Genomic DNA, 18482 nt, shown 5'->3' with positions numbered 1-18482 from the left:
AGGGAGGTCAGTGGCAGGACCCTGCCTGCTCAGAGCTGGTACCCTGAACCCAGCTGGCTGTGGCTGACCTCCTGGAAAAATGGGGCTAGAAGGATATGCTTTGATTGTTCAAAGCAGGCCACCACACCCAGAACATCTTCTGGGCGATAGCTGCCCCGATGCCCGGCCAGGGGGCACACATGGCAGTAGTGCCACACAAAGGCCAACCCTGCAACCACAGTCCACTGGTAGCTGGCCGAGAGAGACAGATGCCTCTACCAGCTGTGCAGCCCCCATCTGGGTCTGCAGGTGCGCAGCCGGTCACAGCCAGGCAGCAGCTCCCACTGCCAGACTGCTGCAGCAGGTAGAGGGTGCAGGGAACTCTCAGGGCTGCTGCAGCACTCCAGCTGGCACAAGGGGTAGTGTCTACAGGTATCAATTGCCTGGGCCCAGAAGCTCCTCAGAGCTAGTAGCCCCGAGCAACTTGCCAGGGTGGCTTTCTATACTGCTGGGGCTAGGACAGGGCAGCTTTTTATACTGCTGGGGACAACACAGGTGCTGGTCCCAGGCTCTAGCTCCCCCTGGCTGAAGATCTGGGAGGAGCCAGGCAGGGTTATATTGCCCCTTGTGGCACTATTTGCTCCACAACAAAGTGCATGTCTGAGCACATGCACTGAGGCAAAAAGCCCCGGCTCAAATTTGCACTGTTTCTATTTGAGCTGCTGCAAGCACATGTGCTTGCATGTGTGGACATGCCTACTAAGAGGTTGTCCTGGGGGCAGGTAAAACAAAGGAGCGGCCTCCTATTGCCCTCTAACTGGAGATTGTGCCTTTGCAGCGATTCCGTATAGAGCACCAACCAGTGGACTCTGAATGTGTGTACAGCCCCACAGTGCTCTTTTTTTTTTTAAGTAGCCCTTATTATACTTTTTAAATTTTTACTTCAGGCTCACAAATCATACACAAAAAGGAATAGGGTACAAGTTCTAGCTCCTCCAAAGTGAGAGCTGGGTTGCCACCCTTCATGAAGCAATCTGAACATGAGTAGGCAAGTTTGGTAGACACCTCGGGTAACACACACATCCAGAATGAAAAAGGCCTTTTATTGCTTGCCATCACCTTGTGTACTGCTTCTTCATCATATGCCACCACCTGTTGTGCAACTCCAACTGCTAACACAGTTTAATATCTTAATAGATAGGACTTTTTTTTTTTAAGTTAACTTAGAATCTTAGGAAAATAGAGCTGGAATGAGATCTAATCCAGCTCCCTGCTCAAGATAGGATCAGCCATGACTATACCATCCCAGCCAAGTGTCTAACTTGCTTTTGAAAGTTTCCAAGCATGGAGATTCTACAGCTTCTCTAGGTAGCCTGTTCCAATGCTTGACTACTCATAGTCAGAAAGTTTCTCCTAATCTCCAGCCTAAATTTTCTCTGCTACAGCTGAGGCTAGTCCTGGCCACCAACAGCTGCAGTTTTCATCCTCTAATAGTCCTTCAGATATCTGAAGGCTTATCAAATCCCCCCCTTAGTCTTCTCTTCTCCAGGCTAAATAACACTAATTCTTTCAGCCTCTTAATAAGTCTCGTCTCACAGGCCCCAATCATTTTTCTTGCCTTGTGCTGGAATTTGTCCAAAATGTTGACATATTTCTCAAAGTATGGGGGCAAAACTGGGTACAATACTCCAGGCAAGGCCTTCTCCAGTGCTGAATAGAGCAGAAGAATCATGTCCTTTGATTTGCAATTGACACTCCTGTTAATACAACCCAGGATGCTGTGGCTTTTGCTTTTTTTTAAGCAACAAAAAGCATACTGTTGGCTTGTATTCATCTTATTGTTTACCATAACCCCCAGGTCCTTCTCTGAAGTACTGCAACAAAGCCAGTTATTCACCAATCTGTATTTGTGCATACAGTTATTCCATCCCATTCAATCTCCTTGATTGTGGACCACTTCCAGCCTATCCAGGATCCTATGCCTGCCCTCCAAAGTCTCCACACTTCTACCTAACATAGTGTCATCCATAAATTTTTGGAGTGTGCTCTTGATCCCATCATCCAAATCATTAATGAAGATGATATTGAGCAATACTAGACCCAGGATAGGCTCCTTGTCTAGGGGCCAGAAGTTACACATAAACCAGTTTAAATGATCAGAAGCTGGTTTATACCTGTAACAGAACAGAAGCTCAGTGCGCATAAACAGCTGAAACTGGTTTAAGATAAATCTGCTTGAATGCAGTATCAGCCTTAACTGATTTGGGTCAAACTGGTTTATGAAACTTCTGTCCCAGATCCCTTCCTGGTTTAACTTAAATCAGAGTCCTCCAGCATCCCAGCATGTCCCCCCTTAGTCTTCGGCAATGTGGAGAGGCAGTCAGGAAGGCCAACCGCACCTTGTCATGCATCCACAGATGCATCTCGAGCAGGTCCAAGGAGGTGATCCTCCCCCTCTATGCGGCACTGGTCAGGCCGCAGCTGGAGGACTGCGTCCAATTCTGGGCGCTGCACTTCAAGAGGGATGTCGACAGCATGGGGAGGGTCCAGAGGGCCACTCGTATGATCAGGGGACAGCAGGGTAGGCCCTATGAGGACAGGCTGCGGGACCTGAACCTGTTCAGCCTCCACAAGAGAAGGCTGAGGGGGGATCTTGTGGCCTGTTATAAACTAGTCAGGGGGGATCAGCAGGCATTGGGGAAGTCACTGTTCCCCCGAGCACTGCCAGGAGCGACCAGGAATAACGGTCACAAGCTGGCAGAGGGTAGATTTAGGTGCTACTTCACAGTCAGGGCAGCTAGGGTCTGGAACCAGCTTCCAAGAGAAGTGGTGCAGGCTCCTACCCTGGGGGTGTTTAAGAGGAGGTTAGATGAACACCTTGCTGGGGTCGTTTGACCCCAGTACTCTTTCCTGCCATGGCAGGGGGTCGGACTAGATGATCTGCTCAGGCCCCTTCCGACCCTACCAACTATGAAACTATGTTTTGCAGCCCTGGGCTGGACTGTGTTATCTGCTCCAGAGAGCAGGCTGGCCCTACCCCTATGCTCCCTACCTGGGGCAGTGAGGGCTGGCTGACAAAGGGGGGGGAGCAATCCCAGCTGAGGATTCAGCCCAGTCTATGGGGAGGAGGGAAGGGGCTGTCCCCCCTCCCCCCAGGCAAACACCAGCTAGTGTCTGGGGCCAGGAGGGGGGTTAAACACCCTTTCCCCAGTTCAAACTTACTGCTGGCTGTGACTGTGGACTACAAATCCCAGAGGCACCTGGAAGCAGGAAGAGAAAATGATAAGCAATTCTGCAGAGTCCTGCTGCTGCCATTGTGGACTGCAAATCCAGAGACCTCAGGGGCAGCGGGAAGAGGAAGTGAACATATAGCCCATGCTAGCTATGTGCCAGAGACCCGTGCTCTAGTGCCCCCTGGCTTCTGGCCTGAGCTACCGCAGGCATGTGGCTGCATTTCTGGACTCAAAGGTAAATGTCTGTTCACTTTTGCTTCAATGTAATCTGTGCAGCTTAGACTAACCTGTACAGACTGGATCAATTCAGCTTTGGGCTTTTTGACTGTCTGTCCTTAACCCTACAGGACCCCTCTTGATATCTCCTCCCACTTTTACCCTTTACATTACACATTCAATTACATTTCTCCTCTAGCATAGGAAGAATAAAAACAATAAGACATATTTGAATCCAACAGCAGTTTATTATCCAGTCACCGTAGATATAATTAAATATTTCCATTATCAGTTAAAGCTTAAATATTAGTTCTGATGACTGCAGAATGTGTACAGTGGGTGCAAAAGCATTAACCATAATGCAACTAACATATCTGAACTTTTTTTAATTTTTAAAGGTCTAGTTGTACATTATCATACTGTAACCATTATGTATGTAATCCCATAAATTACTATGGACATATGCTAGCAAATACTTTAAAAAAAAAATTATCTTCATGATTGAGAGGATGGCAACAGCTTAAAAATATACTATTGTTTTTTGAAAGAGACTTTGCTGACAGCTATGCAGAATGAAGAACACTATAAAACATTTTATGAGTATTTGCTTTCATTAGCAAACTTATTAACAGAAGAAAACTGTGCATGAAAGATGACACACATAATTAACTTATTTTATAAAATACCCATTTCAGCTCTAGTGTACCAAAATCAATAGGCCAATGTGGGGCACCAGACCATGCATGTCAAAGTTAGTTCAAAATCTATTTTAGAGATTTTATTTATTAGACCATTTTAAGTTCAGTTCCTTAATCTATCTTTTTCAATTGTGCTGCTTTAGGTGATATAATCTAGATGAAACTTGATGTTTCATTAGCACGAAAACTGTTGAAAGTTTAATGAACACCAAAGCGAAAAGAAAAACAGCAGCAGAACTTAAGCCCCCAGTACTTAAGTATTAACTCAGTCTCTTAAAGCTGACAAGGCCCTGATTTGCACTTGACAGTACACTGCTTGAAAGTAATTTTATCTTATTCTTAAATATTGTGCTCTCTATTTTCAAAGAAAGAATCATTGATTAGGCCATATTTATACTATAAAACAAACAACAATTTGCTATCAATTAGTCTCGGTAAGCTGCTTTTCATATGTATCTGTAGATTATTTCTCATGAAAACTTTTCTCTGCTGTCATTCTTACAAACATCTTTACTGCATTTGAAATACTTTATTTGTACTTGTGTGTCCCCACAGAGTCTATCATTGTTACAATGGATACCGAATAATATTGAGACAAATTTATATTTTGTAACCATTACTGAATGACTGTATTGTGGAAATTTGCAGCTACTGACCAGTACAGATGCATTTTAAAATATTTAAGAAGTTTAAAATATTTTAAGAATTGCAACCTGTAGTATTTGAAATTTACATGAAGTAGTTCATAAGTATGTCATCATTTATACAAGCTTAATTTGAAAATAAAATTAAATTGTCTTGGCCTCTTTCCTTTTCATTCAAGTAGTACTATTATAAAGAAAAAATTGATACTAATTTTCTGAAATGGTAAAACTCATAAAGCAAGTTAATAAGGCAAGTTCATAAAGCAAGTTCCTAATAGGTTCAGTTATTTGTGGCAACCACAACAGTAACCAATTAAGCTCTCTTCGGCTGTTTCTGAATAATGAAGTGGTACCTTCTGAATGGCATGCATGGCTGTAAGAAAGGCAAAATTCTTTTCAACATTTCTTGCAAGTTACTTCTAGAACATTTCAATGGGTGCATAACACCTTAACATTCCAATATTAAAAATAAAATTGAGGACTAACTAGAGTGCAGTAAGCTTCAAAAAGTTTGAAGTCCACCTGGGAATTCATTATTTAGTCTGGGATCTTGTGCTTGTCACTCAGCATGATGACAGTATGAAAGAAGGAAATGCTTCAGTGCAGTTTTGCAAGTAAAAATACTCATTCAAATATTAAAGACAAATCTTCAGACCTAAGCAATTTTTAAAAAGACAGTTGTTCAACTCGACTGAGCACAAAAAATTATCCTATAAACAGCAATCACCTAATGTCAAAAAACAAATATATTATTTTTGTAACCAACAGTTAGCCACTTCACTTTACATACAGCGATGCTTGTCCGCACATCAGAGCAGGGGCACGCCCTTAAAGGTACACTTTCAGCACAGTATGTAGGGAATTGGATGCAAAACTCCCAACAAAATGAATAGGTTCTGGACAGCTATGTCCTCTCATGTTTAATATCAATACCTTACATATTTGTCATAAAAATCCTGTTTCTTACTGTATTTAGAATGCAAATACTAAAATGAAAACAACTTTTAGCAAAACAAGTGTATTTACTTGCAACATGCAAGGCTTGGTCTCGTGAACTTGAACCACTAACAGCCCTTAGATATTTACAAGTTCAAAATGACAATCTTTTCATAGTTACAGAGTTTTTGCATTAGTTTACAAATGTTACAGGACACTCTCTGGGCAAAAACAAAAAAAATACACCAAGGACAAAAATATAGAAGCAACTTTTAAAGTAATACAAAAAAAGAAGGCAGGATAACTTCTAAAAATCTGGAAAATGAACACTGCTATGGTAGACAAAGTAAAGTTAGAGATACAATCACTAAAAATGCATCTGCTCCTGTTTTCAGGGGGAAAAAGCTAAACATATTCCCAAAGAAAAGGTCCAAGTAAACAATCACAACGCAAATTACTTTGGTATGCCAATTTACTGTTAAGATAGTTTTTTTTTTTTTTAATCTGCAAGTCAATTAATAAGGCAAATACGATCAGAGGCTTGAGAGCCTTGAACATGACTGCATAAAAGAAAAAGTTCAAAACTAATTTTAAGACCAGCAAAGGTAGTAGTTACACTGTAAACATGAAACCTTTTCAAAGAAATAAATTGAGTACACTTTATAAAGCAATAGTCCTATTTAAGAGACATTTAGAAAAAAAAAAAATCAATCTGCTCCCATACTTTAAGGCAGACACAAGAATCAACAGTAGTCTCTCTGGTTTTATGAAAAACAGATCACTACCATTATTTTCAATTGTATTAAAATTGCATACAATAACCAAATATGTAAGTCAAATGTAATAGCTTTTAATAATGGATGCAGACTTGCTTTTCTGAAGAAATACTATTTCTCCTTTTAGGAATAAGCTACACAGAATTAAAACATTTGCTAGCATGGTTACGTTTGAATAAATCAAATTCTCACACAAGTTCCTCCAGGTCTTTCAAGTGCACTACCCTTCTAAGAAGACTGCTAAACAACTACCATTTTGAAGCTACATTAGATGTATTGTACTTTGTCTATATAAATAGTTTGGTATCAGCTTATGTGTACATTTATAACTCTTTATTTTTTATGTTCAACTCTAGCAACTGATAGAATAGTTTAGGCCAGTGAAAGTGCTTAAGTATTTATTACCAGATTTAAAAATACCTTTATGAAAACATGCATAGCCACAAAACAAAACATTTTTTGTTAAATCTTTGTATTTCTGCCTCTCTTCCTATACAGCATTCACACTGCAGGTCATCTTTTGTTCAACTGCTTTATATTCTAAACCCCTCAAAAGCATGAAAGAAAGATTTTAAAAAATTGGAATTTACATTAAATTGAAAAAAATAGCTATGTTCTAGAAACAAGTTGTGAAAGTGCTGCATAAATTAACGTTGTGATGTACATTTTTCCAGAAGACTAAACTACACTGTGCATGGGACATGACATGCTGAAACTACCAAATAGAGAATACAAAAATATAAAAATTCTATAGAATAACAGCAGAATAAGCCACAGTGCAATCTTTCCTAGTCTTTTGGAAGCTGTGACTGCATACGTCCTCTACACTGAGCTCTCCCAATAAGTTCTCTTTTGCATTCATGGCATGATAGTGCAGAACTGCTATAAAACACAGCTTTAACAATCTCATGATGTAAACTATGACTGCAAATTTTTACTTGGGACATTAGCTGTTATACAACTGCCCTTTTGTACTTCCATTTAAACATTTTTTATTAGAGGAGTAAGGCCAGTCTAGTTAAAGAAATGAAACCCTGAATTCAAACTGGAAGTCCTACAAAATGTTATTTCTACCATTTATCAGACCAACATTACATGAACTAGATCATCTGCTCAGGGCTTTAAGAAAAAGGCCTTCTGTATGTTCTCTGCAGTTATTTGTTCAACCTCCATTGTATAAGTGCAGAGCCATACAAGTGTGAAACCCTTCCTGCTAAAACTTGGAAATTAATTTTCTTTCTACTGTATATTCAGCGTTAAACTGTAACAAAGAAACAGACAAAAAATTGTAAACTAGTTCTGAAACAAGCTAACCAAATTTCTTGAAAACTAGAAGAAACCCTAAACTGTTTTTTAAAAAAAGTTAGTGGTTTAACACACTACCAACTCTGTGGAATACATTCATAACCATCAGTGCATTCCAAATGCACCTTGAGCAGTTTTATTTTCACATCTTCAAATATCAGTGTACCATAAAAAAAGTGACTGCTCTAATGGGAAAGAGACAGCACATCAATTTGGTTATTTTACATATTAACAGAATCTAGAGTTCATTTCTCATATACAGAGGTTCTGATTCCAAGTTATTTTTTTAAGAAATGATAAATTACCAGTAGCAAGTAGCTTAGCTAGAACAGAAAGCTTTTAAGCAAATACAGATGTGGAACAAGAAATCCACATATTGTCAGAATGCTCCAATATGACAACAGCATGTCTTGACATATGGGAACATTGCTTAGATGACGTATTAACTCAGTCATGCAGACAAAGTGAAAGGTCAAACCACAGATATTATACAGAGAATTATATATTCCAAATATTGAACGTTATTTATCAAAGGTAAGGGGATGTGACCAAATTAAAAAGTGCATTGCTATCTTAATGATACCAGACAAAGGACGAACAAGCATACATGTATTGACCATGTTGTTTTTGTTTTCTACTATACAATAATTACCAAGACATTTCTTCGGATCATTACATATTTTGTCTTCTGGCCGCTGAAAAACTAGGTAGAAACAATTAACACATTTTACATACAGTATATGATCTTTGTGCATAAAGGTCTACATAATTTTCCTAGGTTTTTTTTTTCTGAAGCCAAGATAAGAGAGTTTAAGTATACCACTAAAAATGGTGTCTCTTTTAAACTAATTTGGAATAATAATATAAATGAGGCCATTTCTTCTTAGAGTGAGCATTGTTATTTATAATTTTTAACTCTTTTCCTGTTGGCCATCTCTGTCTACTGTATAAACTATTACAGAATTTCCAGAAAAATATATCCTCTACCAGTAACTTACAATGCACATAAAAAATACCTACAAAAGGGAATTACCCATTCACAACCTGTCCATCTTAGTAATTCATTGCTTAGCTCATTCCATCTATTCAATTTTAAACACAGACTAAATTGTGAGCTGTGGTTAACTTTAATCATTTTAGTATGTGGACATCTGTATTTAAAAATATTTTCCTAATTAGGAGTTATAATATGACAGCTAATTTTATTTTATCACAGTATATATGGCATTTCTTAATTTAGCAACAGAAAGGCACAATTAAGCCATTAAGTACAGTACCTGAATTTTATCGTTTAGAACCAATGCCAACTTAAACATTTCACACTTTAGAAGGTATTGAAGGAAATTTCAGATTTTAAAAACCAGTATCACTAAATTTGGTCCATTAGAAATATTTGCTGGGTTAAACACCTGGAGGTGGGATTTGGGAAGGATAGAGGAAAGCAAATAAGATGTTTCATTAGAGCAACTTGTGGTCCAATAATGCAAATAAGTTATTATGAAATGAAAAATCAGAGCATAAATGGAGCTTTCAGATCAGCTGTCAGACTCATCATCAATATGTCAAAAACATACAGGCACAGAATGATGTGCATCAGATATGCACACAAACACAATCTCACCCCCTCGCGCGCACACTCTCTCTATCTCCCTACCCCTTCTCTCCCCACCTCCCCCCAGTACAGCAATAAGACTAGACATCGCATTTATGGAGCACAGCTTTTCCCAAGGAACTGATATTTGGGTTTTGACCCAATATTATAAAGAGATGTGCAATTTCCTTTAAATGCACTGCCTATCATTTATTGCCGTTTAAGAGAATACCCTGCTAAAGCAAAGCTCACAAGTCTGCCCTCCGCAAACTAGTGCAGTTTTTCTTACGTTAATAAACAACTACTCCCTTCTTCCCACATCAGGTTATCAAGTCTGCATCAAGATAGACCAATCAAAAGAAACAGACAAGGAACAAAAAACATGAGAGAAAATCCAACCATTCCGTAAGTAATATAACGATAGGGAAGTTCAACCTCCATGCGCTGTCTTGCTTGTCGTATGTTGTCACACGGGATGCAGAACAATTTGCAGGCCAACGGGATGGTGACTTTTTTCATTGCTGTTTTTGTTAACAACAGACACACTACTCCAATCAATAACCGCAATATGGCTTTTCCAAACAAAGTCACAGTGAAAGGGGAAAAAGCTAAAGGCAATGCATCTGGGGTAGGATCTACTGTTAGACCCAACATGTAATTAACATGAGAGCCGCATGCAACTCCTGCACCGCAGCCCAGAATCTGAGCAGTATCTCCTCGTGATGTGCTCCACGTGTCAAGAGTAAAGGAAAAAATCCCCAAGGCTAAATGAAGGCTGATGATAATAAGGGGCGCATATTTGTAAGTTAAGTTGAAGTTATCAATCAGGTCCACAGCTGGATGGAAGACAACCAAGATCAGAATAGCATACAGAAATCCAACAATAACATCCTGTGGAAAGGACATAAAAAGAATACAGCAGTTTAGTATAACGTATAGTATCGTACTGCATTTCAGATTTAATTCTTAAATAGTTATTTCAAGCATTTATTTCTTATTGTAAATGAGATTAACATATAAAGAATTTGAGTTATTCCATGCTAAATACATTGCCAGATTTTTGGCATTTCCTTACTTTTCCCCTTTCACAATTTAGTTTTGGTTTAGCTGTAGGTAAAGGGACTGTACCTGCTCCCTTAGTAACGCACTGTATAAGATATCTAAGATTCTGCAGAGGGGCTTTAGTATGTACAGGTTATTATGGCATTACCAAATTATGGTACAAACCAGATGGCTTTTCCCTAAGCAAGCAATGCTTCAGGAAAGGAGAATAATTTCTACCTCTGCTTATCTTAAAAGGAAATTAAGAACTCTACTGTGGTTTAACAAAACATTTTTGATGATAATCTTCATTCTTTTATGGTCGTCTCCAAGATGCAGGAACTCTGCTTTTGAATACTTATGACTTTTTTTTCCTTTTAATCGTTGTGCAAAATTAGCCTACAAGAGCCCTTCTGAATACTAATAAAGCACCTCTCACTCTTAAGTGTGAAATGGCTGAGAAATGATAACTCAGACTGCCATACAAAAAATGTTACTTAGGTTTACATTTAAAGAAAAATGAAACAGGTACACAGCAGTAGCTAGACAAATACAGAGTACCCCATCAATTCTACATTAGGGACAAGTATGGCAAATATCAGTTCTTCAGCAGTAAGGTAGTTTAACAAAATGGAGTCCTTCAGAAGTCAACTAGAACACTGCTATATACTCACTTCTTTGAACTACTATCTTTCCATGGATAAGAATGTTCTCATGTTAAAAAGAGTCTTAGTAGCAGCAATATTGTTTCCTGAATATGAACACTTTAATCCTCTACTAAGAACCCTGCAAGAGAATATAACTCTGTAATTTGAAAATATTGGCGTTAAACATAAAAACTTTGGCAGCAACTCAATCCAGTTTGCTTCAGTCTTGACCAACAGCAAAAAGATTTTCATGCATATAGTGAAATGGTATTATTGTACATTATCTACATACAAGCCTTTGAAAGCAGAGCTTTTGGAGGTGGCCATCAATCGAGTGGTCTTAAGACCCATCTGAAGTTGAAGGGTTCTGACATTTGTACCCTCCCCCTAACCATCTGTAAAAAGGGTAAAACCCACTGTATGTACCAGGCTTGTCTAACACGCAGCTGACCAAGCCATTTTCTGAGGCCTGAGGTCCCTTGCTCAGGATCAGGGAGGGGAGGGGAGCTTCTCACTCCTGTGGAGCCGAGCTCGTCACATGAGCCAGGTCCTGCCACTGCCATCCCAAGGGCGGCATGGTGCACGGCTGCCCCAGCCGCGCCTGACAGGACGAGCTGGGGACAGCACCTGCTCTCACTTCTCTCCGGCTCGGCCCTTTGCCCTCGGCATCCCACCTGCCTTTGGGGACCCACCAGGCTCGGCAGCTGTGGGGCAGGAAACTGGGCATGGTGCTTGGTGCAGGCAGTTGGCAGGGCAGCCCTGAGGGGGCGCTGGCAGGCGGGGTCCTGGCATGACCTCTGTGGGGTGAGGCGACAGGAGCTGGTGTCTGCTGGACTCCGCGATCTGGGCTCACAACGCTGAGGCTGCCAGGGCTGCATGCGTGGGCGGCCGGGCACCATGGTGAGTGGGGCCATGCGGGTGAGGAGCTGCGGTGCAGCAGCCACCTCTCTCAGGCCCCCCTTGGGCAGTGCCAGCTCGTGGGGCTCTGCTGCTCAGGGGATGGGGATGTGGAGCTATTTATTTCTCCCCTTCAGTCTCTGGGGCAGTAGCTGACTGGATGCAGAATGGGTCCCTCCTGCCCCTATCCACCAGCAGCTACCATGAATCTTGCAGTAACAGGCAGGTGCAGTAGGGCTGCACAGGCAGGATCTCTCTGGCCCAGGACAGAGGGTGTTTGACTATGGCTCGCTGGCCCACTGGGTGATAAGTTCATGATCCAGCCCCACATTCAAAAAGGTTGGACACCCCTGGTATATACTGTCAGGTATGAATCAGATGAACAGTAACACAGTTCAGTAACTAAAAAAAAAAAAAAAAAAAAAAAAAGGAACTAATAAATGAAAAGTTCCTCACAGATCACATCTTTTATCACATATACAATTGTCTTTCAAAGTGTAGCCTAAGTGATTGAAGTTCTCAAGCAGGAAAGGAAGATGACCATCACTGCATTAAAAAGCTATAGAAAATGAGAATCACGCAATGAGATTAATTAGTTTTGCCACACCTAAACATATGATCATGAAGAATATCATGTTTCCTCATAGATCACTCACTGGCATAAATGTGTAATCAGAGACAGGTTTACAGTCCCATCAGATTAGCCTCCTAAATTACTAATTCAAGACTCACAGATATTAGAAATTTAGGGGGTAGGACTGATTGAGACCACTCCCTTGTAAGAATGATGATTAGGCAAATGAATTGCCCAGAAAAAACCAAACAATCTGGTGAATTTATACAGAGTGGAGCATTACCAGTATTTTATTCAGACAGAAGGCAGAGCAGAGTCGCACCTTCTAAACTAACTAATTCAAAACGCCCTGCTACCATTTTTCGGTGCAGTGGTGCTAATACATGTAATGCCAAAGTCTGCTGGAGCATGTTTATTTCCGGGCTCCAGCTGACTCAATCAAGTCCGCTCCAACGCGCTGGCCGGCTCCCTGCATGTGTATAGGAGCCCTTAGTTCTGCTGACCTCTTGCTTTCTCTGATCACGAATTCTATCACACTGTATGATCACTTCCTCCCTAGTCTGCCCATCATCTTTACATCCATTGTCGTCCCCCTGATTTACTCGTGGCAGGTCAGGATGTTATGTCTTGTGGTTGTGAGATGGGGTCACTCACCTGTGTAGTTCTAGTAACAGGTTAGATAAGGATTTTTCTTAGGGCAGTTTGGATAGGGATCATCCTGCTTTCGGCAAGGAGTTGGACTAGAAGACCTCCTGAGGTCCCTTCCAGCCCTACTTTTCTATTATTCAATGATATTTGCCAGTGGAGGGAGGCTGAAATCATGATCCCAGGCTCCTTCTGCACTGACAAGTTGAAAGTTGGGTACTCATAAGTCTGGGGCCAGACAACCAATCAGCTGATTGTGAGCTCTGGCCCTAAGTGCACTGAGATCTCAAACCAGACCTGGTGCAGTCTTGGAGCCAGGGCTGACAATGAGCTAGTTACTGACTCTGACCCAGCCCCTGACTTCAGCCCAGGTTATAAACCAGCCATAAGAATTTTCCAATATATTACTTTATGTCTTGTTTCCAATTTTATGGTGCCTTAAATTGAATGTACATGTAGCACCCTTGCCATTGATGCTGTGATTAAACACATTAATCAAAACATTAAACATAACATGTAGACAGGGCCTGAGAGGCTGAAAGGCATTCACTAATGTATGAGAGAAGATTGCCATTTGCTATTAAGAACCACAACTGTCAGGGAAGCATTGTGAATGATGCCTTGGATGACCTTGCTGATGACAATAAGATGTGGGGCGAGGTGGACACACTTGAAGGGAGAGAGAAGCTGCAAATAGATTTAGACAGACTACAGAAGTGGGCAGATGAGAATAGGATGGGGTTCAACATAGACAAATGCAGGGTGCTGCACCTGGGGAGAAGGAATCCACAGCATACATACAGGCTGGGGAGTTCCCCTCTTGAAAGCACAGAGGCGAAACGGGATCTTGGAGTCATTACTGACTCATCGGGGCGATCAACAGCAAATTCTCCCCAGTACCACCTGGGGTGATGAGGAACAATGGTAATAAGCTGATGGAGAATAGGTTTAGGTTAGACATCAGAAGGCAATATTTTACAGTTAGGGTAGCCAAAATCTGAAACCAACTTCCCAGGGAAGTGGTCCTTGCCCCTACCTTGGGCAAATTCAAGAGGAGGTTGAGCTACATGTGAAGGAAGGTTGGATGATTACCTGTCTGGGTCTTGTGAACCCAGCATTCATTCCTGCCTGTGGCAGGGGGTCAGGCTAGATGATCTGTTCAGGTCCCTCCTGACCCTAGCTCCTATGAAACCACTTTTACCAAGAGTAGAATGCAGGGAGTGGAGCATGGGAAAAGGCAGAAGTTGTAATTGTTTAAAGAAATGGAAGAGATAATGATTTGTTGTGTTAAACAGCTGCTTGCTTTTAAAAAACAAAATGAAACAAAGTACATTAATTATTGAACAAGGGAAATAAAGTGCCTTTACATCGTAATTACAGGAATAAGGACAAAGATAGGTAAACTGGACAGGATATGTGAACCCAGGACTATTGCCAGGCAACATTTTAGCATTTTTTTTTCCTTTGGGTAGGTTCTAGGGGACCAAGGACCTCCAATGTAATACACCACCGCCATGTGTGCTCAAAGGATTAAGGGAGATCTCCCAAGATGAAGCATCTTTGTGGGACAGAAATGCAGGAACCAGTGTGCTAATCTTTAGCTGTACTCCCAGAAACTGGGTTCAATAGCTACCACTAAGAACTAGGCAGTCCACCCCATTTCCCGGAAGGTGGTAGGTAGGCAGCTAAAGGACAGAAAAAAAAATCAAGGGCTGGTTGGAATGTACAGGGGGGACTACCATTGAAAGACCAGGAGTGAGGTAGTAGGAAACTTGCCTCCAAGCACCGTCCACTGGCAAAGGATCACTACTGCATTTCTTTCTACTAGCAGACATTATTATCATGCAGCAAAGATCCTTGCAGTGAGCCTTGCAGTGCTCAGTCTGCCCTGCCAGTGCACTGGGAGCCCACTTAACCCAAGAGATGCTCTGTTCTTGATAATGCTCTATTATGTTCCAATCTTCAGCAGTTTCAGTTCTCCACTTCACCCAGGGAAATAGTTGCTCTGCATCTCCATCCCATCTTCCTCTTCCATCTATGCATTGCTACAAGCTCAGCAACCATCTGTGGCTGCGTCTTTGACATATCTATCAGATTGCTTCTTGCCAGGTTTTGGCCAGTCTGCTTCCTTCACACATAGCTCAACCCCCCGTAGGAGGTAATCCAACACTGATGACAGGCATGACACTGTCTGTTTTGGACAGGCATCTATCTAGCTTTATATCAACAGATATAAAGTTTGAAGGAGGACGGGTCCAGAACAAGACAGCACCAAATCCTTTTGCATCTCTTTCATATTTGTACAGGTCACACGTGTTGTCTCTGATCCTGGCATGTTTTCCAGTCATTTTTGTGGCTCTTCTCTGAACCCTCTCCAATTTTTCACCAACTATGAGTTGGAGACAAAGCATGCATGCTGTGGCTGCTAGAGAAGATTTTGAGCAGAGAAGCTGCTTGTTTCTAGCTCAAGTACAGGTTGGCAAAGGAGACTAACAATATAGTTCATTTGAAAGATACTGGCATTGACAGGTGCCAATGCCTTCTTTAGGCAAATATAATTTGGAGTCTGCTTTTCTCAACACTTAAAAACTACACTTCCCCAGGGCTGTAACTAGAGACTACACTGTTCTTAGAAAAGTCTCTCTTATATACACTATGCCAGAACTCAAGTGTCCATTTTATTCTCTTACAATAGACAGGCTGCCTTTTTATATAAGTGATGTTAAGATGTCTGCAGATTCTGAGAGTATGTTGCTTCATGCTGCAGACTTCTGTTGCATCACTTCCCTTGTTCACAGAGAATGTAAAGAGAAACGATAAACTCCAGCACATATGCTGGAATTTATTGCTTCCAGGCACACCGTTTGAACATGCACCTGGGACTGCAACATGTTGAGCCAGGTCAGAGCAGCCTCAGCTAGCAGGGAGCCCAGGGGGAAGGAGGACAGGGGGTGTCAGCCTGCCAGCCCAGAGTTGCTCTTGCCTGGCTGGTACATGATGGTGTTCCAGTGTGGAGCTAGCTGCCAAGCATGCTCAGGCCCCAGCCAACCCCGTCAGCAACATGTATGCGTTGCTGTGAAGTAAAGAACAGTACCTGTATTTACAAGTACCACCCTGGGACAGAGTTAATTAGAACCACAGAAAGTTAGGGTTGGAAGGGACCTCAGGAGGTCACATCTAGTCCAACCCCCTGCTCAAAGCAGGACCAGCCCCAAATATATCTTCCCAGCCAAAGCTTTGTCTAGCCGGGTTTTGAAAACCTCCAAGGAGAGTTTCCACCACCTCTCTGGGTAACCTGTCCCAGTGTTTTACTACCCTCCTAGTGCGAATATTCTTCCTAATATCCAGCCTAAACTTCCCTGGCTGCAAGTTGAGAGTCGTTCTGTCATCTGTCACCACTGAGAACAGTCCAGCTCCATCCTCTTTCAAACCTCCCCCTTTAGATAGTTGAAGGCTGCTGTAAAATCCCCCCTCAGTCTTCTCTCCTCTGGAATAAATAAGCCCAGTTCCCTCAGTCTTTTCTTATAAGTCATGTCCCCCAGTCCCCTCACCATTTTTGTTGCCTGCCGCTGAACTCTCTCCAATTTGCCAATTAGTTTACTCTGTCTTAATAGCACCACACATGTGTAGAGGTGATGTTTTACTGTACAGCTAATTAAGCAGCTCTGCAGTAAACATCACTGCAACATGCCCAAAGAACTATCTACTTAGCTTATGAAAATGAAAAAGCTAATCACCACCTTCAAGTACTCATATGAGAAACCAAAATTTGATAATACAGAGCTCATAATCTAATAATATAGTTTAGCAGACAAAGGTATAAGCAGATCACTGGAAGCTGAAGCTATACAATTCAGACTGTAAACTTGCATACATCTTTTAACAGTGATGACAATCAGCCAGTGGAATTACTTAGCAGAAATTAGAGCAATTCACTATTCACATGATGATTTTTAAATCAAACCAGATTTCTATAAGGTATGTTCTAGTTCATTAATTTCCATATGTCTTTTGATCTCTTTCATATAGTAGGTAGGATTAAACAGCTGTACAATGATCTCTTCTGGTCTTACAATCATTAATCACCTTCCAGGATGAAGGGAAGGTTTGGGGGGGAAGGAGGTTAGCTGTGTTAGTTTGGAGTTAGGCAGAAAGTAGGGCAGCATGGCACCTTAGAGACTAAGTGGTTCAGAGGCATGAGCTTTTGTAGGCAACAACCTACTCTGTTGATGCCATGCCTATACATGAAGGTTTTTACTTTTGTAGCTCTCTCAAACTTTAGTCTCCCATGCACAGAACATGTTATGTCCATGTCCCATGAACTGCTGTCTGAATCAGAAACCTTTATGAGCAAAAAATGAACCTCTCCTGGGTGTTCATTTTTTTCTCATTAAGTTCTTTATGGCTTGGATACTTGGCAGCACTCCCCACAAACTGCATGCATTTCTGTATCATCTGGTGAAAGGGACCAGAGATGGATATCTGATGTCAACGGGAGAGTCTGGCCGGAGAAACTTCCATTTTAGGAGATGCAGGATCAAGGAGATAAAGGGAGGGACTCCAGAACTTTCACCAGCACTTTTCTTTTAGACACACAGCTAAAGAGAGAACGAATTGTAAACAAGAACAAAGAGGAAAACTGCAGTGGAGAGGAGACAGTAACGAACATGAGGCTCAATATGAACAAGGACAGGGAAAATGAAGCAGTGACTAAACTAAGTACTGTGCTCTCTAGTTATGCAGGTTTCTTTCTGTAGAGTATAACTTGGAATTTTCTTCCTTTTTGCCTCATGAAGTTCAAACATTTCAGCTTTGGGGCACAATGTCTGTCTTACCATTTATACACAATCTTATTGCTAATTGCCAGTTTAGAAACTATAAGTTTTAGCCTTTGTGCTGTATTAGCATACTATCTAGAATGAAATAAAATTATTAGTATTTTTTGATCCATGCAAGCCTTATCATTAACTCACAGAACTAGCATGGGCAAAGCATCAAGACAGTTGGAGCAAACAGTGTCTGCACTGGTAAAGATATGAATGAGACCTTTACATATGTCTAAGTCTTGAAATTTTGAAGAGTACTGTAAAAATACAGAAATTAAAGTGTTACTACTTTCTGGACTTATTTTGTCATTTCTCATTCAATATTGATTTTCACTTCCTTTCAGTTTAAAAGGGAAGATTCAATTAATAACACAGATTTCACCTTACACTTTAATTATTCTGTTCACCAACCCTAAAGGCAATTTCAACATAGCTCAGCATAGTTTATCCCCCTTCAGGCTATGCAACACAAGT

The 18482-nt window shown here is 41.2% G+C and overlaps 1 protein-coding gene across 2 annotated transcripts in view; it reads right to left on the bottom strand.

Moving 5' to 3' along the window:
* Window positions 1–3656: 3656 nt before the first annotated feature.
* SGPP1 (sphingosine-1-phosphate phosphatase 1) overlaps window positions 3657–18482 on the bottom strand; it is a 40394-nt gene continuing 25568 nt past the window's right edge. For both annotated transcript variants that reach the window (XM_090034215.1, XM_090034216.1), the window contains one exon: window positions 3657–10269. In XM_090034215.1, the coding sequence (XP_089890341.1) occupies window positions 9718–10269 (552 nt within the window). In that variant the 3' untranslated portion in view covers window positions 3657–9717. The remainder of the gene's footprint in view (window positions 10270–18482) is intronic.

Source organism: Crocodylus siamensis, chromosome 2 (genome assembly GCF_052110815.1).
Source record: "Crocodylus siamensis isolate JL-2025a chromosome 2, ASM5211081v1, whole genome shotgun sequence".
Lineage (NCBI taxonomy): Eukaryota > Metazoa > Chordata > Crocodylia > Crocodylidae > Crocodylus > Crocodylus siamensis.
Note: the sequence above shows the minus strand (reverse complement) of the source record. Positions and strands in the feature narration are given on the sequence as shown.